The sequence below is a fragment of the Rhinoderma darwinii genome, chromosome 5 (assembly GCF_050947455.1).
Source record: "Rhinoderma darwinii isolate aRhiDar2 chromosome 5, aRhiDar2.hap1, whole genome shotgun sequence".
Classification (NCBI taxonomy): Eukaryota; Metazoa; Chordata; class Amphibia; order Anura; family Rhinodermatidae; genus Rhinoderma; species Rhinoderma darwinii.
In genome coordinates, this window is record NC_134691.1 from 292,082,103 (window position 1) to 292,106,761 (window position 24,659).

The following is a 24,659-nucleotide window of genomic DNA, read 5'->3' on the forward strand; positions in this document are numbered from 1 at the left end:
TCTTCACTGGTTCAGTAACATCCACTGTACTGTACAATATTCCCTGCATATCTGCTGCTACGTCATTCGCACTGCCACCGCCATTCTGTGATCGTACGCTCCGCCCCTCCCCGTCTCTGCCTTATGAACCGCGAGAAGACGACGACGACGCCATTTTATGAAGCGGTTGGACGAAGGAAGACAGGAGCTGCGAGAGAAGCGGTCTTACGGACAAAGAGCGACGAGGAGAGAAGAACTAGGACACAGCATCGGTCTCCTGCCTACAACTACTTATCCGCAAATCGTCGGTGACGTTAAATCAGCCACCATGAGTGACGCGGAAGGCAATAACTTCCAGAGCAGAGTGAGTATATAAATACACTACGGTGGTTTACGTGACTGGTATCTCGTCATGAGTCCGGGTTAAGTCGAGGGGTTGATGAAATGTGCATTGTGGCGGGTGTATGGGTGAGTTACTCCAGTCGAGGACTCGTCTGAGGTGAAGAGACCAAGCTGGCGGCATTGTCTGTCTGGTACAAGATGGCTCCTGCTAGACAGGAGCGCAGAGGGCCCTCTAGGTATGTATGGAGAAGTTTAGATTTACCAAGCAAGTTGTGTTATGGAGGAGACCCCACAGTCTGCTGTGACCAGTCCTTTTTATGACCCGGCTGCTCCCTACCATTACTGTTCAGTGCTTCTCTGGAATACCTGAGAGAATCTGCTTGATAAACAGAACTTCCGAGGACGTTGTGTAGGGTGTTAATGTTCGCCACTAATACACCTGGAAATATGAATTCCCCTATTCCCACAGTGATAATCTACATGTCTAGTCCTAGCGTCCTGTCCGTCAACCATGGAAAGTTGTGTTTTTCCATTGTCTACGTTTTTATGGCTGTGAACGCCATCCTTCTGGGTCAGATGTGACTGTAGACACCGGTTATTGCCTGTACCCAAACAGTGGGTCTTGATGTCCTGATTCTGTGGAAATGTCTATATCTGCCTAGGTTGTATCTAGAAATAGTACTTTGTATTGTAAAGACCATTCAGACCAGAAGCCCCTTCCCTCCAATGTGCCAGTTATCATCTACTTTATTTGAACCCTCGTAGGAAAAAGACTTTACTACGGTTACTAATTTCGCCCTTGTGCGTTTCCCCGTGTTATTTCCTGCGACGCTACAGTCCAAAATGTTTATGGAAGTCTGAGGAATGTCTAAAAAGAAACTACCCAACTTGTATTGTTCAGGGCGTAGCGCTTCAGTATCGGAGATTGAAAGCTTATAAAGGATTATCAATAACCAATATCCAAGGCTTTGGATCATTATTACTTCAAAGCCTTATTTAAGGCACAGTATCTCTGTAGCCCACCCCGTATTCTATTCAGTAGAGAAATTGTTCTGTGTTGTTAATTGGAGATTGTCAGAGATTAAGCTGTTTACACTTGCACGTTATGTAATGTTAAGCAATAGGGGACGCTTTACCGGGTATAACTAGGGCACGTGGGAAAACAAAGCGTTGGCTTACACCATCAACGTTCTCCTACACAACCTATAGCGAGAGATGTTTATTTTTATTTTAGAAAAATTATTTATATTTTTTCCTGTATCAAATTGGTGCTTGAACAGGTACAGTTCAATGACTTGTTTAATTTTAAAGATTTATGCCCACTCCTGCTGTGAATGAAGATTGGGAAATTTTACAGCTCCACCTTGTGTGCCATCATCTCTAAGTGATCGACATCCATAAGATATACCATAGCCAGTCTCTTTTGGGTACAAAAACAATCAAGTGGTCCTTAATCTGTGTGATGTGGGTAATGTTGTCTCATATCTGTTTTCTTGCCTTTGGCAGAAATGTTTAGTAAATTTCAACTCCAAGCTCTATGAACCTATACATTAGGATGTAATTACAGCACCAGATTTTGTGGCTTGAGTTTATTTTATGGGTTAACATATTTATGTATACCCAGCCAAGATCAAATGAGACTTGGGTTTTAGTGTTGGCAAACTGTAGAAGATTGTGCTGTTCTGTGGTGTGAAGGTCCATATAGGGTGAGAACATGGTAAGATCTTATCAAGTGGTTCTCAACAAACTGAAAACTATTTTTTTGGGCCAGCATTCAGCAAACCATAGGGCACTATAACTAGCAATGTTGGCAAGCTTTTCTCTTATTTTATTTTTTTGAGAATCCAATCCATTTTAGATGACTACAAAGCAGTGTGATGTGTTTTCTACAGCAATTTTGCGCAGTGATCGTGCATTCATGCCCAGGCAAAAAAATAAGCAGAAATTTCCTTCTACATTGCCACCAGTATGACAGTAGGGATAGATGTCACCCAGTAGCCCCAGTGAAAATGTCGCTAGTGCTGCTATATGAAGAAATCCAGGCTAATATACTTCAGCACTTTTTATTTGCCATCAGCAAATGAAACTAAACACATATACAATAACTATCTAGTCCCTACCTAGTTCTCTGGCAATTATCTTTCATGTTTTATTAAAAAGGGTTGTGGCTTTCAAGTGTCTCAGTCTAGGGCCTGATTCAGACGAACATGTTAAACGTCCGTGGAACGGCCGTTGAAGCAGCGGCCGTCCCACGGACCTATGTAATTCAATGTGGCCGTTCACACAGCCGTTGTTTCAACGGACTGTGAAGGGTCCGTAGGAAAATAGGACATGTCCGATCTTTTAAAGCATCCCTCCATATAGACTCTCAACTATGGTGGATGCGTGACATCGCGTCCCGCAGCGCTGAGCACCGATGCACCTTGGACGTGAAAAAAACGTCAGTTTTTCACATCCGAGATGCGCAGCGTTCGTGTGAATCAGGCCTTACTGAGCAAGAAGTATCTGAGCCCCATATACAACCTGACACTTAGGCTGGGTTCACACGAGCATGTTCGGTAAAGGACTGAACGTATTTTGGCTGCAAATCCCGGGCCGAACACACTGCAGGGAGCCGGGCTCCTAGCTAGCAGGGACAACTGTCCTGTACTGTAATCATGTTTTCAGTACGGGACAGTAGTTCCATGGTAGTTCACATGCTCGTGTGAATCCAGCCTTAGAGGTTACGCCATAAGCACTAGTGTACTGCAGAGCTGCATGAAAGTCATGTGCGCCCCGGACGACAGGTTTTCCATGGTATTAAACAGTAAATCTCTTAACTCAAATTGACTATTCTATGGTTTGTAAATGTAGCAAGTGAGCCTGAAATGTAGTTGTGTATTGTTAATTAGGGCACAGTGGTTTTTCAGTTGGGAGAGTATCTGTATTCCGATCTATTCAGCCAAACTTGACAAATTGTATTGGACAGGTGCAATGCGCTGTGCTAAAATGCTGCAGTACTTGTTGCTGCTGTAAACTGGCATGTAGTCGCAAAAAAATCGCTAATTCAGGTATAGCAAATTCACACGCAGGACCTGCTGACACTGAATCAGTCAGTGCTGCTGACCTGATGGGTACAGAATTCAGCACTAGATACTGCCCTGTATACAGGTTACAAAGCAGCTGTATCAAAAAGTAAATTTTTAATAAAAAGTAATTGGAAAGTTGTGCAAGACACACTGATTTTAAAAAAACAAACTATTTCAAATGTGTACATCTATAGTCCAATCTAAAATGCAGTGTTCAAAATATCATTCTCTGGGTGTGGCTTTTGTTTCTTACTTTTCCATAGGCTTCTTTATAGGACTTGAAAACTGGTATTTTATGTTATGTCTATTGGCTTATCAGACATTACCATAGGTTAGGGTTTTTCTTTTCTTACCAGATCTGGCAATGTTTAACCTGTTAGTGACCGCCCCATACTGTTTTTACAGCGGCCACTAACGGGCCTTATTCCGATTTAATAGACTTTTTACGTCGCTGCATCGGAATAAGTAAACAGAGCAGGGAGCTGTCAAATCTCCCTGCTCTCAGCTGCCAAAGGTAGCTGGGGGTGTCCCTGCTCGACCGGGTGACATCGATATTCGTATCGCTCTCACCCGTTTAACCCCTCAGATCCGGTGCTCAATAGCGTGCACCACATCTGAGTGGTTTTGGAGAGAGGGAGGAAGCTCCCTCTCATCCAACTGACACCCGGCGATAATATCGCCGAGTGTCTGTGTCTCCGATGGCAGCCGGGGGCCTAATAAAGGCCCCCAGGTCTGCCTGTAGTGAATGCCTGCTAGATCATGCCTCTGGCATGACCTAGCAGATGCCTGTCCGTTTTACACGGACAGGCATAATACACTGCAATACGGAAGTATTGCAGTGTATTATAAATGCGATCGGACCATCGCATAGTGAAGTCCCCTAGTGGGACCAGTAAAAAAGTGAAGGAAAAAAAATTAAAAACCCACGTTTCCCCCTTACAAACTGCTAGAACAAAATAAAGTAAAAAAAGTTACACATATTTGGTATCGCCGCGTCCGTAACGACCCCAACTTTAAACTTATTACATCATTTAACCCGCACGGTGAACGTTGTAAAAAATAAAATAAGAAACCATGCACAAATCGCTGTTTTCTTTGAATCCAGCCTTAAAAAAAAATATGATCAAAAAGTTGCATCTACTCCAAAATGGTACCGATAAAAACTACAAGTCGTCCCGCAAAAAAATAGCCCTCCTGCAATTGCATCGGCGAAAAAATAAAACCGTTACGGCTCTTCAAATAAGGAGACAAAAACAAATAACTTTTTAAAAAAGTGTTTTCTCTGTGTAAAATCTACTAAAACTATACAAATTTGGTATCGTTGCAATCGCAACGACCCACTGAATAAAGTTATTTTGTTATTTATACCACACGGTAAACGGCGTAAATTTAGGACGCAAAAAAGTGTGGCGAAATTGTTTTTTTCTATTCCTCTCAAAAAAAAGTTCATAAAAGTTAATCAATAAATTCTATGTACCCCAAAATGGTGCTATTAAAAATTACAACTTGTCCCGCAAAAAACAAGACATTATACAGCTATGTCGACGAAAAAATGAGAAGGCTATAGCTCTTTGAATGAGACGATGGAAAAACGTAAAAAATGGCTGGGTCATTAAGGTCTAAAATATTCTGGTCATTAAGGGGTTAAAGCTTTGTAATACTGTTGGGCATAATTGTAGTTATGCAACCGATCAATCTTGTCTGATGGCTCTAGTCTGTGGTCAGCCTTTACACAAAGGAGGACAAAACATGGCTACTTATGGTTTTGTGAGGCTATGCAGTAGCATCAGGCTTACATTGCTCTTACCGTTAAAGGTAATGTTTCGCCTTTTTTTTTTTTTTACCGTTAAACAATTCGTATTTAAGTGATTACACATTGTTTTAATTTTTTCACAAGTCAGGAAATATGATAAATTAGAGTCTAATTTATAACATTTCCATGTGCTGGGCACTAGAGGGAGCAATTCCCAAAATTGCAGCATTGGCAATGTGGTAAAGCAACCTCATTGCTTTATGCTGCAAATTTGGGATACACACTCGCTCTAGTGTCCTCACACAATCCCCCCTCCCTTATTCTGGCTAGTGCCAGGAGAAGGAGGTGTTTGAATCTTCAAACCTCCTACACTGTGTTCTGCCATTTTCTGAGTAACTGCACAGTGTAGGAGGATTAGATACAGTGCTCAGCAGACCGTATCACACGAACATAATACACACATCACATACACGAACATAAATTACCTGCTGCTGCCGCCTCTGCTCCTATTCCTTGCGCCTTCGCTTCCTTGAACATATGGCTGGAAGTCGTCTTACTGTCCGGCAGCAGCTTCCGGTCCACATGAAAATGGCGCAGGATTTTGCTCTGCGAACGAGCTTCGTTTTGGTCTGTGTAGGAGCGGCGCAACACAGACGGCGTACGCTGCAGAGAATGGAACGGCTCCTGTTCGCATTCTTTATGGGGTTGTATGTGCCGTATTCCATCTCTGTATGTGTCGTTAATCGACACACACAGATGAAAAAAAAAATGGCAGCCCCCATAGAGAAGTAGAAAGTAGAACACATAAATAATATTAAAAGCAATATGATAAAAAAAAAAATAATGACACCTTCCCTTTAATGACCCACTGGTCGTGTTTTTACATTTGACCAACTGGGCGTTGTACAGAGGAGTGTATGATGCTGACCAATCAGCGTCATAAACTTCTCATTGTTCCAGCCCAGCTTCTTTCACTGCACAATCACACTGGAACAATGAGGTGTATGATGCTGATTGGTCAGCCTCATACACTCCTCTGTACAACACCCAGTTGGTAAAAAGTAAAAACACGCCCAGTTGGACATTAAGAAACGAATTAGCATAAATCTAAAAATGCTCATAACTTGCTCAAATTATAGTTTTTCAAAATAAAAAAACACTTATCTACATATCATACATAGCGCCGATCAGATTATGTAGGAGATAGGGCATTTATAATCTGGTGACAGGGCCTCTTCAACCTTCTCTTGAATAGCAACAGGAGTTCTTTTAATCTGTTTGCAGATCTGATCATACATTTTTGACTTTCTTAAACGGTCTCCAAGTAGTTCAGACATTTCAGTTTCATGATCCCTCCAACTGGTATCTCAGGGACAGTCCCATGCGACAAGTAGGTGAAGCATCTAGATTTGGTGGGAATTGACTTTTAGAATCTATATTCTTATTTATTCATACCTGCATTGGCTGAAATCCCGTATTGGCAAGATTTCAAGACTACTCAGTTAGTAGTATGTTAAAATAGGTTTCGATAATGGGTTACGGTTTCATAAAGGATAACTTTCGAAAGGCGCATTGTGTTCAGGTAATTGACAGGCTAGGTGAATGAAGCAGGTCTTGTATTGAAGAGGATTTTCTATAGCAGATGTCCTAGGAAGGAGGTTGTTGGAGGTTACTGCAGGGAGATCTTGCCAAAATCTGTGTATACTCTACCTGCTGGCTTTTCATAATTTTAGTGCCACAGAAGAGTATCTAGTCCAGATTTGCTTAAATATACTAAATGTTGTTTTTCCATTAAGGTTAATATTCGTGAAGAAATTGAAGAGTTTATTCCAAGAATGTTGAAGAGAAAGCAAGATAAAAGAAGGCTAATGAAAAGTTGTAAAGATCAGAAAATTTCAATTGAATGGGGGAAAAAAAATTATCAGAAGACTGTTCAGATAGAAGCTCTTGAATATTTTTAAGGCTTTAATGAATTGGTTGAATTGGGGAAGAATACACGAAGTTAAAAGATGGAAAAAAAAAATAAAAATAAAAATTGAAGAATGAAGAAAAGTTTAAAGCAAGAGTGACGTAGAATTAAAAGAATCTGGAAGAATGAATGGGTCCTAGGTTAAGTAAATGTATGGCTTATGTTCCAGTGTCTGTATGATCAAATTAATGACTTTGCATGATTTTTAGTTAACAGAAAATTTGGATTTGGTCAACTGGTTCAAATAGGGTATTAATAGTGAAAACTATTTTTATGGGTTAAATGCAGTCAGAGGGCAGAGTAAACTATAACCTAACCATTTTTGTTTTTTTCAGGTTTATTTCATGTGTTTTTTTGTATCAAGGTAGGCATATCTTAGAACTGCTTTTTGTTGTTGTTTTTAATCTACTTTCTTCTGTTAGGAGTCGCGATCTCGTTCCAAGTCTGCTGCAGAAAGTGCTGAATGTGTAAAATCTAAAAGTCGATCTCGCTCTCGTAGTGGATCAAGAGCTTCCAAGCGATCAAAGTCCCATTCTCGGTCCAGGTCAAAATCTCGGTGAGTGATCATATGGTAGCAGTGAAGTGTTCAGAATGTGATCTCACTATTCTTTTTGTTTGTTCATGGCGGCCTGTAATTGTAATTTTCTTTGAAGTTGACAGTTCTTGTAAATAAGGAAATGAAACTCTCCCCTTACTATTTGCATTATATATTTATGTAACTCTGACTTTAACCCCTTAATGACATCCACCGCATATGTACTGCAACTGTGCATTATTACTATATGGCCAGGGCTCAGGAGTACTCTATGCAGCAGGTGCCGGCTGTTTTCTTCAGGTGACACCCACCTGCAATGGTCCGTATTAGAGAACTCCAATACTGACACTAGTCAGCCCAATAGATATTAAAAGGAGCAGCAGGCTCGACTGCCACTCCATCACACTGCAGCTGCCATGACAACCACTCAGGACCCACCTCCCTCTGTCGTACCCCTCAGATACCATATGGACTGCTGTATTTCAGGGGTTAAGCTGACAGTATTGGAGTTCTCTAATACGGACCATTGCAGGTGGGTGTCACCTGAAGAAAACAGCCAGAGCATGGCTGTCTCAGTCCCATAGACTTTGAATGGAGTGGCGCTGCAGTCATGCAGGAGGAGGCTCGTGATACATGTTTTAGTCATCGGTGCGTTCCCCAGTGATTAGACCATATCACCTATCCTGAGGTCAGATAACCATTCAGTATGGGAAAGGTTAGGTGCAGTATTGTCATGGATATCTGAATTGCCATATACAACAATAATTCTCTCTGGCTTGAATTGTGCGTGTATGTGGGGATGTTTGTTTGGTCATCATAACTCTGCATATGACGGAGATCGGAACAAACGGTTGTCGTCTGAAACAGTTGTGCAGTCTCAAACTTTGGGTTTATTGCCTCAATGCTGAAATATTGCTTGACGGTTAAAAACTAAAAATCCGGTTTAACCCCTTCCCGTCAAACCACTTTCAGATTTTTAATTTTCGTTTTTTCCTCCCCACCTTCCAAAAGCCATAACCCTTTTTTTTTTTTTTCGTTGATATAGTGCTATGAGAGCTTGATTTTTGCAGGACGAGTTGGTTTTTCGTAGCACCATTTATTGTGCCATGTAATGTACTAGGAAACGTGGGAAAAAAATTATTTGTGGGGTAGAAAATTAATAAAACCACGATTCCTCCATTCCTGTTTTTTGCACTTCGTTTTTACGGAATTCACTGTGCAATTAAAACATGTTTACTTTATTCTGCGTGTCTATATTTTACTTCTTTACAAGTAAAAACTAAGTGTAAAAAATGTAATTTATTTTGTCGCCAAATTCTGAGGGCTCTTAAGTTTTGGCTGTTTTTTCCGTCGCTTAAAGGGAATGTGTCGCTAGAAATGTTTTTATATTTTTTTTAAACAATTAATATTTAAGTGATTACACATTGTTTTAATTTTTTCACAAGTCAGGAAATATTATAAATTAGATTCTAATTTATAACATTTCCATGTGCTGGTCACTAGAGGGAGCAGTTCCCAAAATTGCAGCATGGTCAATGTGGTAAAGCAACCTCATTGCTTTATGCTGCGAATTTGGGGTAGACACACTCGCTCTAGTGTCCTCACAAAATCCCCCCTCCCTTATGGCTAGTGCCAGGAGAAGGAGGGGGTTGAAACGTCAAACCTCCTGCACGGTGTGCTGCCATTTTCTGAGCGAATGCACAGTATAGGAGGATTAGATACAGTGCTCAGCAGACCGTATCACACGAACATAAATTACCTGCCGCCTCTGCTCCTATTCCTTGCGCCTTCGCTTCCTTGAACATATGGCCGCAGCCGGAAGTCGTCATTTGACTGTCCGGCAGCAGCTTCCGGTCCACATGAAATTTGGTGCCGGACTTCGCTCTGCTAACGAGCTTCATTTTGGTCTGTATGGGAGCGGCGCATGCACTTCTGGCATTTACATTTTTAATTTTTTTACGGCGTACACTGCCGGTTAAATAATGATATATTGTAATAGTTCAGATTTTTACAGATGCGGCAATTTTTATTTATTTTTTTACTATGCTCTAGGCAGAAAAGGTTTTTTGTTTTTTTACTTTTTTCTATTTTTATTTTTTTTAAATATTAGTCCAACCAGCGATCGTTTGATCGCTTGCACTATATACTGCAATACCAATGTATTGCAGTATATTGTCTTTCTGAAAGGGTTCTATTAAGCTCTCTCTCCCCTCTCTCCCCTCTCTCCCCTCTCTCCCCAATGTCAAACGTTGAAGAGTAGCAATTTATAAGAGGCATTACAGGCTTGTTTCACATACAGTATGTCGCCGGAGGTGGTCAGGCCGTGCTCTGCTGCAGTTGCCACCCCTCAGGACAGTCCCCATACTTTCTGCTTTGTTTCGTCCGCTACCTCTGATGCTGTCGCTGCTTACCCACCCCACCCCGCCCCCCCGGACAGTCCCGATGCTCTTTGCTTTGTCATGTAAACAAAGCAGAAAGCATAAGGGCTGTCTGGAGGGGGGGGGGGGGTGAGCAGTGACAGCAGCAGAGAGGAAGCTGTTGGAACAAAGCAGAAAGTATGGGGGATGAGCGGCTGACTAAAACGAAGTGGACTAGCTGTAAATAGTGCAGCTACGGCACTATCGCGCACTACTTGTGCGGTGGGGGACCGCTCTTTGCTCTGGAAGGGCCCACGGGCTGATATGGTGGGTCTGGTTGTGCCTCAGCAGCCAGCCCGAACGTTCAGTCACTGATCATCCCTGTACTCCAGGCAGCCATGCCTTTTGCGTTCTGGAGGAGTAGCGTTGATGCTGTCACATTGAGGCTGCTCTGCCATTGGCTATCCCAAACATCAGTAACTAGGCTATCCAATCAGAATCGCTGATATGTTAATCACATACCAACGATTCTAATTGGATAACATAGTTACTGAGGGCAGAGGCTGGGCTGCATGTAATAACCAAACCGAAATGTGAAGAGGACGTCGGCTCGTATCTGCGCTGATTTTCGGTTAGTTTTTAGATTGCCCAGCCCTAGTACCAATAAAAACCACTGCCTGTGCCTCAAAAAATAAGCCCTTACACTGCTCGATCGACGGAAAAATAGTTATGGCTTTTAGAATAATGGCTTTTTTTTTTTTTTGTATAAGGCTGGGTTCAGAGTTTTTTGCAGATGGAAACTCTGCCTCAATGTTCAGTTTGGAAGTTTGAGGCAGAATTACCTCTGTCTGCACGCCGATTTTCGCCTGCGGCCATTGAGCGCCGCGGGCATAAAACGCAGAAAAATACGCTTTCTCTGCCTCCCATTGATGTCAATGGGAGGTCAGAGGCGTAAACGCCCGAAGATAAGGCATGTCCCCCCTTTCTCACACGGTTTCCGTGTCCAAAAACTGTCTGAACCCAGCCTAAGTAGTAAATCCTTTTCAAAATACAGTTTGTATGGCCGTAATCTTATTGACCAGCATATTAAGGCTAGTTTGCACGCATTTCGGCGTGTGGTAAAGACAATCGCAACCCAAAAGAAAATGGAGGAAGCGGCTGTTTTTTGTTTTTCCTAATTCCACCCTACATAGAATTTTCATTCAGTTTATATGGTACTTTAAAGGGAATGTGTCGCTAGAATTTTTTTTTTAGATTTTGTTTCAGTTAAACGGTTAGTATTTATGTGATTAAACATTTTTTACATTTTTATCACAAGTCAGGAAATATTATAAATTGGATTCTAATTTATAACATTTCTATGTGCTGGTCACTAGAGGGAGCAATTCCCAAAATTGCAGCATTGCAATGTGGTAAAGCAACCTCATTGCTTTTATGATGCAAATTTGGTGTAGACACACACGCTCTAGTGTCAGGAGAAGGAGGTGGTTGAATCTTCTAATCTTACACAGTGCATTCATTCAGAAAATGGCGGCACACCGTGTTGGAGGATTAGATACAGTGGTAATCAGACAGTATAACACGAGCATAATACACACATCACATACACAAACACAACTTACCTGCTCCTGCTGCCGCCGATCCTACTCCTCGCGTCTTCGCTGCCTGGAACATATGACCGGAAGTAGTCATCTTACTGTCCGGCCGCGGCTTCCGGTCCACATGAAAATGGCGCCGGATGTCGCTCGGCCGAAGACCTTCCTTTTGGACTGTGGGAGCGGCGCATGCGCCGTTCCCACACAGACGGCGTACGCTATAGTGAATGGAACAGCTCCCGTTCGCGTTCTCTCTGGGGATGTATGTGCCGTATTTCATCTCTGTATGTGTCGTTAATCGACACATACAGAGATGAAAAAAAAAATGGCAGCCCCCATAGTGAAGTAAAAGAGAGAAAAAAGTACAACACAGACACAAATAAAATTTATTTTAATAACATACTAAAAGCAATAACATATATTAAAAAAAAAAAAAAAAATTTCGTGACCCCCTTCCCTTTAAATGGTAACAATGGAAGCCACTCCTCCTGCAAAAAAACCACAGAAAATTTTAAGTTATGGCTCATGGAAGGCAGGGAGTGAAACGAAAAAAAACAAATTGCCTTGGACTTCAAGCAGATCCATCGCATATACATACTGCAATATTTGATCATGTAATGTTGGCTAGGGTAACTGTAACTATCTTTATTGTACAGTTCCAGGTCTAGAAGACGCTCCCATAGAAGACATTCTCGTTCTAGATCACATTCGCACAGAAGACGGACTAAAAGCAGATCATATACCCCAGAATACAGACGGAGAAGGAGCCGCAGTCGCTCTCCCATGTCTAACAGAAGGAGGCACAATGGTAGCAGGGTATGTAATCTTTACATATAAATTTCCCCCTGTTTTGTATCAAAAAAATATTTAAACGCTTTGCAGACTTTAAATGTCTTTATTTTAACTTGTGTTTTTTTTTTGTTTTTTTTATTTATTAGGCAAATCCAGATCCAAACAAATGTGTTGGGGTCTTCGGTTTGAGCTTATACACAACTGAACGAGATATAAGAGAAATCTTCTCTCGCTATGGCCCGCTCTGTGCTGTGAACGTTGTTTATGATCAGCGAACTGGACGGTCGAGGGGTTTTGCATTTGTCTATTTTGACCGCATAGAGGATTCCAGAGAGGTAAACAAAAAATATTTTTCTTGTAGCTGGTTTGTGGGTGGTAATCAGGATTTTTGTGTTGCATACTATTGAAAAGGGTGGATGACTAGAAGTGTGCCTTGATATGTTTTTGACATGGTTCAGTAACCCATAGAACTTAAAGGGAACCTGTCACGTCGAACATGCAGTCTAATCTGCTGGCAGTTTGTTCTGAGCAGGATGAGCTGAGCAGAATTGGATATAGAATTTTATGGGAAAGTATTCAGTATAAGGGTATGTTCACGCACAAACGTCTGAAAATACGGAGCTGTTTTCAAGCGAAAACAGCTCCTGATTTTCAGACTTATTTTAAGCCACTCGCGGTTTTTACGGCCTTTTTTGGAGCGGTTTCCAATGGTCTTTGAAAAACTGCTCCAAAACCATCCCAAGGCGTGACCTGCACTTCTTTTACGCGGCCGTTTTTCAAAACAGCCGCTTAAAAAAACGGCCCGTCGGGACAGAACGCCGTGTTTTTCTTTGAAATCAATGGGCAGATGTTTGGTGGCGGTCTGCTCCCGATTTTTTTTTCGGCTGTTTACGGCCAGAAAATAAGCAGTGTGAACGTTTTACTGATCTAAGCCTCTTCTCATTCTGGACTGCTTAGTCCAGTGGGTAGCCCTACTTAATGACTTCAAGCTATTTCTATATGCAGAGCTGTCAATCCAGTCTCATAAGCTTTAGACTTTATTTTAAGTGTTGCTGTAACTTCTGCAACTGAAAATCTGTTCCATTCATCCAAATGGGGTTGTTTCTGCAGCTTGTGCATGGACATAGGGTTGCACGATGCATCGACATATCAATACGATTTCGATGCTGTTAATTCATGTATTTTAATAACATACTGTGCTGCCGAACAGCTTAAGTGTTGTAATACATGAATGTAGTCAGACAGGGGCCTCGGCTGTGTAATACAGCCATTGCCCCGCTCCTGACAACAAGTGTGCGTACTTGGTCAGCATGATGTGATGCAGCCAGCGTTGCACTGAAGACAAAGAACATGGTGGGTGCACTGCAAAATGCCCCGATGTTCTAACTTCAGTGCCGGCTCCGCCACTCATTAGTGCAGCGCTGGCCGCATCACCTCATGCTGACTGCATCGCACACGTCACACAGCTATTGCTCCGAAAGAAACGAAGCCTGACTGCCGCCGCCAATCCCTTGAATGCTGTGATCAAAGCTGACCGCAGCATTGAAGGGGGAATACCCCTTTGATCGTGCCACGGGGGATCCCTGTCACTCGATCGTGGGACATGGCATATATGGGCAGACAAGACAGCCCAGGGTCCGTTGAAGGACCCAGGGCTGTCTGACCATATTTTCTGCTGTTAGGGCATACTTGGTATATTTTCCCCACTTACCTATCTGTACACAGGCTAATGTACTTGCGTCTAGATATATGCTAATACATTAAAATTTAAACCAAGTAAAAAAAAATAAAGTAATGTTAAATAAAAAAATAAATTAAATCAAACCCTTTTTTACAATAAACGTTAAAATAAGTCTCCATACATAAAATAAACATTTGGTATCGCTGCAACCGTGACAACCTGCACAACAAATTTATAACTCCATTTATAATTACTGTTAAAAAAAAAAATCTGCTTTTTCTCTTAATGTGAGGCACGATGTGTTATGAATTTAGTACATCAGTGTGCCTCACATTAATAGTAATTAACCCCATTTTCTTCACACTAACACAAAATTGTCCACTATGAGAAACTATGGGGTTAATTACTATTAATGTGTGGCACATGAATGTTCAAAATTCATCATACCGCGTGGATCATCAGAAGATGGAAGTACTCTTTTTTTTTTTTTTTTTTTTTTTTTTTAATATATATATATATTTATATTCCACGTTTTGGAAAATCTAAGTGTTTTTGGAAGTATCAATGGAAAATCAACTGGCTTCAAAGGTGACATGTCACTACTTTTTTTTTTAGGTGGTGTTTTTTTAATTCAGCATTGAAAAATACTCGAACTAGTGTATTTTACATTGAGTTCAATGGGAAGGAGCATAATAAGTGTTAGGCTCCAAAATACGCCTAAAAATATGCCATGTGAACATGTCCTTAGTCGTGGCATGTTTGGATTCTCGAGCCTGTACAGTGGTACATAAGGGCTTTAAAGGGATTTTACCATGAGACATATATGACATCCACAGGATCCACACCTATCTCCAGAACGTGGCCCCCTAAACCCCATTCTGACGCTCTTTTTTTTGCGGCTGAATCGGGTGAATTTCAACCATGAAAAAGGTTTATATGGTTGCGAGTTATGAAAACGGCTTGCTGAGCTACGCTCGTTCCGTAAGTCCCATAGAACTGAATGGGCGTTACAGAAACTGTCTTCGTAACTCCTGACCATATAACCAGGAAGTGGCTGTGAGATCAGACAAAGCTAGAACTGGTTTTAGGGGGCCTCGTTCTAGAGATTGAGGTGGGACCCGCATCTATCTGACGTTTGACATATCCTGTGGATATGTCATAAATGTCATGGGAAAACCCCTTTTATATTCCTCTTAGTGTGAACCCAGCCTAAGGCTTTGTACAGTTTTTTTTGCAGGCGGAATTTATGCCTCAAAATTCCGTTTGGAAGTTGAGGCAGATTTTCCTCTCCCTGCACGCCGATTTTCACAGCATTTTTCGCCTGCAGCCATTGAGCACCGCGGGCATAAAACGCAGCGAAATACGCTTTCTCTGCCTCCCATTGATGTCAATGGGAGGTCAGAGGCGTAAACGCCCGAAGATCGGGCATGTCCCTTCTTTCTCCCGCGATGCCGTTTTACCGCTCGTGGGAAAAAGACGCCTCCGCCTCCCATTGACATCAATGGGAGGCATTTTCGGGCCGGTTTTGACGAGTTTTGCGGTGCGGTTTCCGCGTCCAAAAACTGTGTGAACATAGCCTTAGTCTTCCTGCACAGTACAGGGCTCTGTCCTAAGGATGTGTTTTACAATTAACTAGGCTTTGTGTGGTTTTTGTTCTCTGTGCCTGATCCCTGGTACAATACACTGCAATACTTGTGTTTTTGTCATTTTTACCAGCTCCCATTAAGCCTTTGAATGACTAAGCGCTCTCCCCCCCCCCCCCCTTATGGCTTGGATGACCTGGTCGCTATTGACCCAATTTCTGTTACAGCGCTTTGCAATTGTAGACTATGTAGGATCTCATGAGTAAAAACGGTTCTTACCAAAGTCACTTTCTATAGTGTATAGTGGCTTGCCAGTAGTGTTTTATCCGCTCCGTGACGTACTCGTGCTCAGGAGTCTGATATTCGTGCTGCAGCTGATAAACATTGATTTTGTGAAAGCCAGTAAGGGACCCACCGCTATAATCTGTCTGGCACTACTTTATGCCTTGTCAATCTGATAGGGCAGAATATAATCTGGTGACAGATTCTTTTTAGTATTTGTATAAGCCACAATAATATATTCTATTCTGCTCCACTGTCTACAACTTGTCAGGAGGCAAATAGGCATTTTCTAATAGACTGATCTTACTTTGTACCCTAGGTTTATTTGTGACCTATTGGTATCTGACTTTACTTAAAGGGGTTTTCCCATCAGACCTTTATGACCACAGGTTGTCAGATGCGGGTCCCACCTCTGGGACCCGCACCGATCTCTAGAACGGGGCCCCCTAAACTCTGTTCTACCACTCTTGTGTTTGTAGCTGAAAAGTGTGATTCCTGACCATGAATTACGGAAACGGCGTAGCTCGCGTGCTACGCTGCTTCTGTAACTGCCATTTACTATGAGCGTTTCAGAAACTGCGTAGCTCAGCGAGTTTCCCTAATTTATGGTCGGGAATAACACTTTTCAGCTACAAGGCATCGCAGTAGAACTTTTTATGGGGCCCCGTTCTAGAGATAGATGCGGGTCACGCCTCTGGGACCCGCACCTATCTGACATTTGACACACACTGTGGATACGTCATAAATGTCTGATGGGGAAACACCTTTAATTAATAATGGGGCTTTATGCCTTTTTTAGGCTTTATTTTTGGTATTATAGTAAAGTCTGTTTCAAGAAGGGAATTTATTTAAGGCGATGTACACCCAATAATAGAGGTTTAAATCCGCTCCTTACCAGGTAAGGTTACAAACCTCAAGAAGCAGAATAAGTTCTCCTGGGCCTTCTCCAGTTTAAGAAAAATCAGGAGGAGAACGAAGCTCGCTGGATAGTGTTTAGCTGTTTACTTTAATGTTATGGGATCAAGGGAAGGCTTTAGCTTAAAGTGCCTGAGTTGCTTTTAGAAAATATGGGTTAATGTCCCGTAAGTTTTACAGAAACCTTAATCTAATATTTATCCATTACTTAAGATAAAAAGGGGGATAAAAAAGAGCGAAAAACAGCGCTCCTCTAAGGTGATATCGTTCTGGTATTTGTAGGATAGTGAGGAACTTAATGACTGGAGCTCACCTTGGTGAGTTGTGCAATGTCGCCAGCACAACTTGACTTTGTAGCTTGTACACGCTCGAGCACACTGTGCTTGCCTCTGGAGCCATAACCGCATAGGGTGAATTCGTATCAGGAACTCCTCTCCTTGCGGTTTTGAAGTAATGCAGATTAGGAAGAAAAAGCTGCCTGACGAAGACCACAGTGCGTGGTTGAAATGCGTTGCAGCAATCAGATTTTATATTGTTTTAATAATAAAATCGTTGAAAATAAACCCTGACTATTTTGTGAAGATACCAGTACAGTCTACACCTGAGCGCCCGTTCAGAGGAGCAGCTTTTTCTTCCTAATCTGCATTTATCCATTACTGTAAATTGTGTCCAAACTGCAAGAAAAACGGTATGTGTGAACTTGGTTGTGGAAAGCAGCAATGTAGGATTGGGTGCATTTATACAGACTTTGCAGTCAATAGAAATACCTAGCATCGCATGCACGTGCAACTTTTACAAGATTTTCTCTAAGGCCCTGTTCACAGCATCATGTTTTGCGTTTCTACAGGATAAGATAATGGGTCCATCAGGTTTCTGACCGCTATCTGTCAAATACATCTGATGCCACAGTTGCAGCGGACTATGTTAAGCAACACATCTGCACTCCCATTCATTTGAGTGATTTTGAAAGATTGCTTCACTTTGTAGTCTTAGATGGAAAAAACGTGATGAAAAGGGGCCTATCTGAGGTATGTTGGCAGGACCTATACCTCTGATGGAAGACTGCAACGTATCCCACTGTATAGGCGTACAGTGGGATATTGCCAAAGCCCCCTAGGCAGAACTTTACCTAAAGCGCAGTGCCCAGGGAAGCTCCTGATATCATTGTCAAGATATAAACACTGTGCTGCCTAGGGGTTTTTATTTTTTTTGGGGGGGTGGGTATCGTTTAGAATGTAATGGGGTATTCAGTTCCCTAAAAAAGTATACTAACGTATAGAGGTCAAAGGGACGCTCATTTTCCCTGTCGTGCTAATGCTAAAGATCATGAACATGATGTGAAGGGGGCTTTAGCCTAAAGTTCTTATTAGGGTATGTTCACACAGGGTGGATATGCTGTGTAAAAGCACAGTGTATCGGCCCTGGGCGCCGCAGGGAATTTTGCCGGAATGTCCACTAAGGAGAACTGCACATAAAAAGAAGGAAAAAAAAGCTAAATACTTTACATAGTCATGGCGACTTGTCCCTTTGCCATCCTGCAGGCTGGCCTCCTGGGGTAACGTGTAATCCCATGTCACCACTGCAGCCTGTCATTAACATCAGTCACATGGGATGATACGTTATCCCAGGCCAGCCTGGACAAAAACACAACTCTGGATAAGCAGAAGGTTTTTAATTTTTTTCAAGTTGCTTTTTTTTGCGGCGGGATCTTATTTTCTGCTGCAAAAAACCGCAACATCTATTTTTTGCTGGTTTAACCTCTCTGTTGAATTAAATGGGTAAACCCCAAAACAAAACAGCAGTGATTATGCAAATACAATTGACATGCTGCAGATTAATAAAAAACGAACCGCAGGTCAATTCCTCTTTTATGCAGCATGTGGATGAGATTTGTTCAAATCCCATCCACTTTGCTTCTATTGTATAATGTGGATTTTCTGCAACGAAATCCATTGCGGAAAGTGCATAGTATTTACGCAGTGTGAACTTGCCCTTAAGAGCAGTTCACATGGCGTGTTTTTTTTTTTTTTTGGAGCGGTTTTTGAAACCACCCAAAATCAAGTCAGAAATCGCCTCCCATTGAAAACTCTTGCGGGGGAGTAAGTATCCTGCTCTTCCCATGTTTCAGTCTGACCTACCAATTCACATCAATGGGAAGCAGGAAAAGCGTTGTTCGCCCACGGAAGAAACTGCCAGCAGGTCCAAATTCCTGAAAAACATGTGAACGTATCCTTGGTCTCTGTACACTATGGGATAACTGTTGGGGTATGTTCACACGCTTGGGGTTGGGGGGGCGCGTCAGTGGTCACGAGAGGCACAGACAGACACACGCACCTTACCTGCAGTGCCGCTGGTATTCATGATGGTGCCTGCTATCTCCCTGCAAACAGCTGCTCTGCTGTGTGACTGACCTGCGTCTGTGCAGTACAGAGCCAGAGAGCAGTCAATGGAACGGCTCCCGTTCATGGACTCCTATGCACTGCAGCTGCCGTATTCCATGTCTGTATCTCGTTAATCGACACACAGAGATGAAAAATAAAATGGCAGCCCCCATAGTGAAGTAAAAGTTAGAAAAAAGAAAAACACAAATAAAATTTATTTTAATAACCTACTAAAAACAATATATATTAAAAAAAAAAAAATATCGCGACACCCGTCCTTTAACATAAAGCAGGAAAACCGCCCAACGTATACGTTAAAGGAACAGTGTCATCACAAATTATTTTTTTATATGTTAAAGATGTTAGTGCTTTATTAAAAACGTTTATATTTTATTTGTGTTTTACTTTTTCTTATTTTTACACTTTTTCTTCCCTATGGGGGCTGCCATTTTTTTGTTCCATTTCTGTATGTGTCGATTAACGACACATACAGACATGGAATACGGCAGCCACAGTCCCATAGGGACTGCGAACGGCTCCCATCCCATTCACTTGTGTGTACGGCGTCTGTGTGGGAACTGCGCATGCGTCGCTCCCACACAGTCCAATTTGAAATTGGCGCCGTCCGGCGCCATTTTCCTGTGGACCGGAAGTCGCGGCCGGACAGTAATATTACTACTTCCGGTCGCGGCTTCCGGACTTGTGCACTTGGACCAGCGGCAGCAGACGGAGCGGACGGGCCGGAGGGAGTCGCGGCGGCAGGAGCAGGTAAGAGATTTCAATGTATGTTCGTGTTTGTGTGTGTTTAATACTGTATGTAAACCTACTACACTGTGTGTTAGCTCTAAAAATGGCGACACAGTGTAGGTTACACCATTCAAACCCCTCGTTTATCCCGGCACTAGCCAGGATAAAGGAGGGGGGGGATGCTGAGAGCTCACTAGAGCGAGGGCTTTTTACCCAATTTTGCAATGCTGCAATTTTGGGAATAGCTCCATCTAGTGACCAGAAATGGGAAATATTATAAATTAGAATTAAGTTATAATATTTCCTGACTCGTGAAAAAAATAAAAAAAATTTGAACGTTGTTTAATCACCCACACACTAAATGTTTAATTAAAAAAAAAACAAACATGTTTTTCTGGCAACACATTCCCTTTAAACAGGCCATAAACATTATATGAACAGTGCCAAATGGAGTTCCTTGCAGGAGATGTAGAAAACATACAGTAAAATATTGTTTGGTGGCACTCCAGCATTTCTTAGGACCAATGACCCTTTAGTACTGCGCACAATACATACAGCTTTCTGAAAGCATGTACATACGTTATAATTGCGGCCGGCCACCACTAGGTGGCAGGCAGTAGATGTGTGTAGCACGTTGGGCACGCTTGCGATTACTGCTTCGTGTGCTCCTCGGTGACGTGCTTGCAGCGTGGGTCTTGGTGCAACGTTCACAACAGTGCGGCAAACAAGTGCGGACAGACCAGCAGCCATGTCCGTCACACCACATCCTTTCCTTCTGCTGTTGGTGCTTTGTTTGCAGTCTGAGTGTCCTGTGAACTAGCGTCTGTGGTTGTGATTCTACCTTTGCTAGGAAAACCTGCATTTTAGGAGCCTTTTAGCTCACGGTGCACATGAAGCGCTGCCGCTACCTACAATCAGTGGTCGTAGCTTGCCCTCCGTGCAGGCTGCGGTCTGATACACGCTATATATTTACTCTTGACACAAGAGGTGCTTGTTGCCGCTAGTTGCACCAGAACCCAACAGCTCGTCTGTAAGGAGTCAGTCGGCGCGCGTTACAACATGGTGGATCTTCGGGTTGGTTAAGCCGCCATTTTAGCCTCGGGAGAACGAGCAGGGGGGGCGGGGAGCAAGTCGTGAGATGGCAGCCGAGAGGCGGAGACGAGCGTGAAATGGCAGCCTGACCACGTGCACTAAACACGTGGGGAGCTTAACTCGTTCAGTACCGGCCGGAGGCTGTGCGGGAGTAGCGCGCGCCTCGTGTGCATGTACACGCCCCTATCCTCTAGAAGTAGCGGGGGTTCCTTCTTTTCATGCACACTGGTTTTTCGTTTGGTTTGGACAATTCTGTGTGTCAGAAGAGCCGTTTGTTTTGTTCTGCTTTGGATTCAGTGGCTCTCGGTTTGGGTGTCTTGTAATCGTAATATTGTATCTATTTTTTTCAGGCAATGGAACACGCAAATGGAATGGAATTAGATGGTAGAAGGATCCGTGTAGATTACTCGATCACAAAGCGGGCGCACACTCCTACTCCAGGCATTTACATGGGCAGGCCCACACAGTAAGTACTGACAGCTGCTAGAATATGTCCCAGAGTCTGCAAGTATGTGCTGAACCTCCTATTATCACAGCATCTTCTCCAGTCAGGACGGTCATAGACCTGGAGACTGATGAGTGGCACGAGGGTCACTGCCCATCTGTTTGGAACATTATATAACCTCAACTCGTTTAGCTATATTTTATGTAACTTTATAACCTACATCTGCCATGGACTTTAATTGTAGATTGTGTCATGGTCCTTTATTAACCTCTTAAGGATTTATAAAAATTACTTTCTCTGGGTGTAAAATAGATATTTCTTTCCCCCCAACCCCAGGCCATTTCCTAAGATGAAACTGTATGATGGTTTTTTTTTGTTTTTGTTTTTTTTTTTTAATGGCAGAATTTTGGCGTTTATATACTGTATTAAAAATTTGGGGATGCGGATTAAACAGATGGTGGAATTGAGTTGTTTACAGCATTCACTGTGCAGTATAAGGGCGGATTTACACAAATGTGTAGTACGTCTGTGCCCACCAGCGTGTTTTTCACGCGTGTCGCACGGACCTATGCAAGTCTATGGGGCAGTGCAGACGATCCGTGATTTTTGCGCAGCATCAGTCCGCTGCGTAAAACTCACGACCGGTCCTTTATTTCGCCGTTTTCCGAGCACCACACGGAAGGACTACTGTGGGACGCGCGTTATTCGAGCAACTGCAGTAAAAAAAAAAATGAATGTAAACAGAAAAGCACCACGTGCTTTTCTGTTTACAAACATCCAAACGGAGTGTCATAATGATGGCGGCTGCGCGAAAAGCACGCAGCCGCGCACCATATGAACAGGACACATGGAGCTGTTAAGTGCCTTTTGCGCACGCAAAACGCCACGTTTTTTGCGTGCGAAAGTCGCACACGCTTCGGTAAATCTGCCATTAATGTAACTTTATTACTGCAGGTCATTACAATAAGAAAAACACATAAATTTTTTATTTCAGTAAGTTTTTTACTTTGAAAACAAGATGCAAAATGTGTTGAGTAATCTATCTGTTCCTCACTGCATGATTGTAGCGAGGTAATGTGCCCTGCCACTCCATTCAATGTCTGGTTATTGGTGGGCACGCTAATGCATTTATCCTATGGATGGATAAGTGATAAATGTTCTTAGTGTGGGAAAAACCCTTTTTAAGATTGTTCCACAAGGGGGCTTGACCATTCAATCACTTCAATAACATTCTGCAATAATTTTGTCTGCTGTACACTGACAAGAAGCCTGTTAGGCTGTGCGTCTGGATGCCAGACATGAGGACCCTCATAAAGCCCTGGCTGCCATGGAAACCCATTGGTACCCTGCCATTGTCACGAAGGCAATAATGGGTCCACAGGGAGCCTACCTCCCTCTAACCACCTAGATGAGTCTGTATTGACCATGGCATCTGAGGGGTTAAACTTTAGTATACAGTGGACATGCTGTGGATGAAGCTGGCACAACTGTGTAGGGATGTCACGATACCAGAATTTGGACTTCGATACCAATACTTCGTTTAGTATTGCGATTTCGATACTTTTGCCAACAGTAATAAAAAAAAAAATCTTCCGTTTTCTGATGTGAGGCGCGACGTGTGATGAATTTTGAACGCGCCTCACATTAATAGTAATTCCATCATGTTTCTCAGTCATAATGGGTTAATGTGCGAGGTACATGATGGGGTTAATTACTATTAATGTGAGGAACATGGAGGGTAAATTCATCGCGCCTCACATTAATAAGTGAATGAAAGCCGTGTTTATTTCATTTTTTTTACAGCGCACACATCATAAATGATGCAAAAAAATGGTTGTGCGCGCCATTACTGAATGTGTGAATATTTTATGTATTGAGACTTATTTTAATGTTTATTGTAAAAAAGGTGAATGTGTATTTTTTTTAAATTTTAACAATACTTTGTTTTTACTTTATTTTTAAACTTTAATGTACATATCAGATATGTGCCAGTACATTAGCCTGTGGACGGATAGCACACAGGCGGCAGTTAGGGCATACTTGGGTATGTCCTAACAACATGAAATATGGTAAGACAGCCCTGGGGTCCGTCAATAGACCCTGGGCTGTCTGCCCATATATGGTATGGCCCTCGATCGCGTAACAGGAATTCCCTGTGACGCGATCCAGGGGCATCCCCCCTTCTTACTTTCCCCTGAATGCTGCAGTCAGCTGTGATCGCAGCATTCAGGGGAATAACAGCGGAGATGAGAGGTTTCTCTGATCTCTGCCGTTATAGAGCGGGGCTGCGGCTGTGTAATACAGCCATTGCCCCGCTCCTGACAGGAAGTGCGTGTGCGGTCAGCATGAGGAGGTGCGGCCGGCGCTGCACTAATGAGCGGCAGTTCAGGCACTGGAGACAGAACATGGGGGTGTTTTGTAGTGCGCCCGCCATGTTCTGTCTCCAGTGCCGCCACTCATTAGTGCAGCGCCGGCCGCATCGCATCATCCTGACCCTGCGAACTTATGACTCAGGAGCGGGGCTGTGGCTGAATTACACAGCCGCAGCCGCGCTCCCATACATTCATGTGTTACTATACTGAGCTGTGCGGCTGCGCAGCTCAGTATCGAAATACAGGAAATAGCGGTATCGAACCGTTTAGGGATGCACAGTATCGAAGTTTCGATGCACCGTGCATCCCTACTCCTGTGCCCATGTTGTGGATTTATGGCACTCTGCGCTAACTACAGGAATACAGCAGTGTAAATGTACCCTGCATGCTGCCAAGGGGGTTAATGGCCACCATTTAAGAAAATTTTTATGGTCAGCTCATTGTCAACACTGCCTAGCCATTCATGCCTGAAGTGGCTCCAAAACATGTAAAGACAGATGCATAACAAAACAATCTGATGTACTTCTAAACACAAAAGAAAATTTATTTTTTATTTTTTTTCCTCCCTCTTCTTTTAGTGGAGGAGGCAGTGGTGGTGGTGGAGGAGGCAGTGGTGGTGGTGGTGGCGGCGGCGGAGGCAGTGGCGGTGGTGGAGGCGGCAGCAGACGTCGCGATAACTACGACAGAGGATATGAACGGGGATATGATAGATACGAAGACTATGAATACAGGCAAGTTGTATGTTGTACGGACTAATGGCGAAATACTATT

At 42.9% G+C, this 24,659-nt stretch overlaps 1 protein-coding gene across 1 annotated transcript; it reads left to right on the top strand.

The window, feature by feature from the left end:
- TRA2A (transformer 2 alpha homolog) lies at window positions 1-24,659 on the top strand. Its single transcript, XM_075827285.1, has 6 exons — window positions 1-343; window positions 7,534-7,667; window positions 12,255-12,414; window positions 12,537-12,725; window positions 21,422-21,537; window positions 24,467-24,659. The coding sequence occupies exons 1-6, from the start codon at window positions 158-160 to the stop codon at window positions 24,642-24,644; spliced, it is 963 nt and encodes a 320-aa protein (XP_075683400.1). The 5' UTR covers window positions 1-157; the 3' UTR covers window positions 24,645-24,659.

Bases quoted from the DNA above. Each gene is read 5' to 3' on its own strand.
- TRA2A (XM_075827285.1), top strand. From the start codon at position 158: ATGAAGCGGTTGGACGAAGGAAGACAGGAGCTGCGAGAGAAGCGGTCT. The intron at 12,415-12,536 runs GTATGTAATCTT...TTTATTTATTAG, and splicing joins GGAGGCACAATGGTAGCAGG to GCAAATCCAGATCCAAACAA. The intron at 21,538-24,466 runs GTAAGTACTGAC...CTCTTCTTTTAG, and splicing joins TACATGGGCAGGCCCACACA to TGGAGGAGGCAGTGGTGGTG.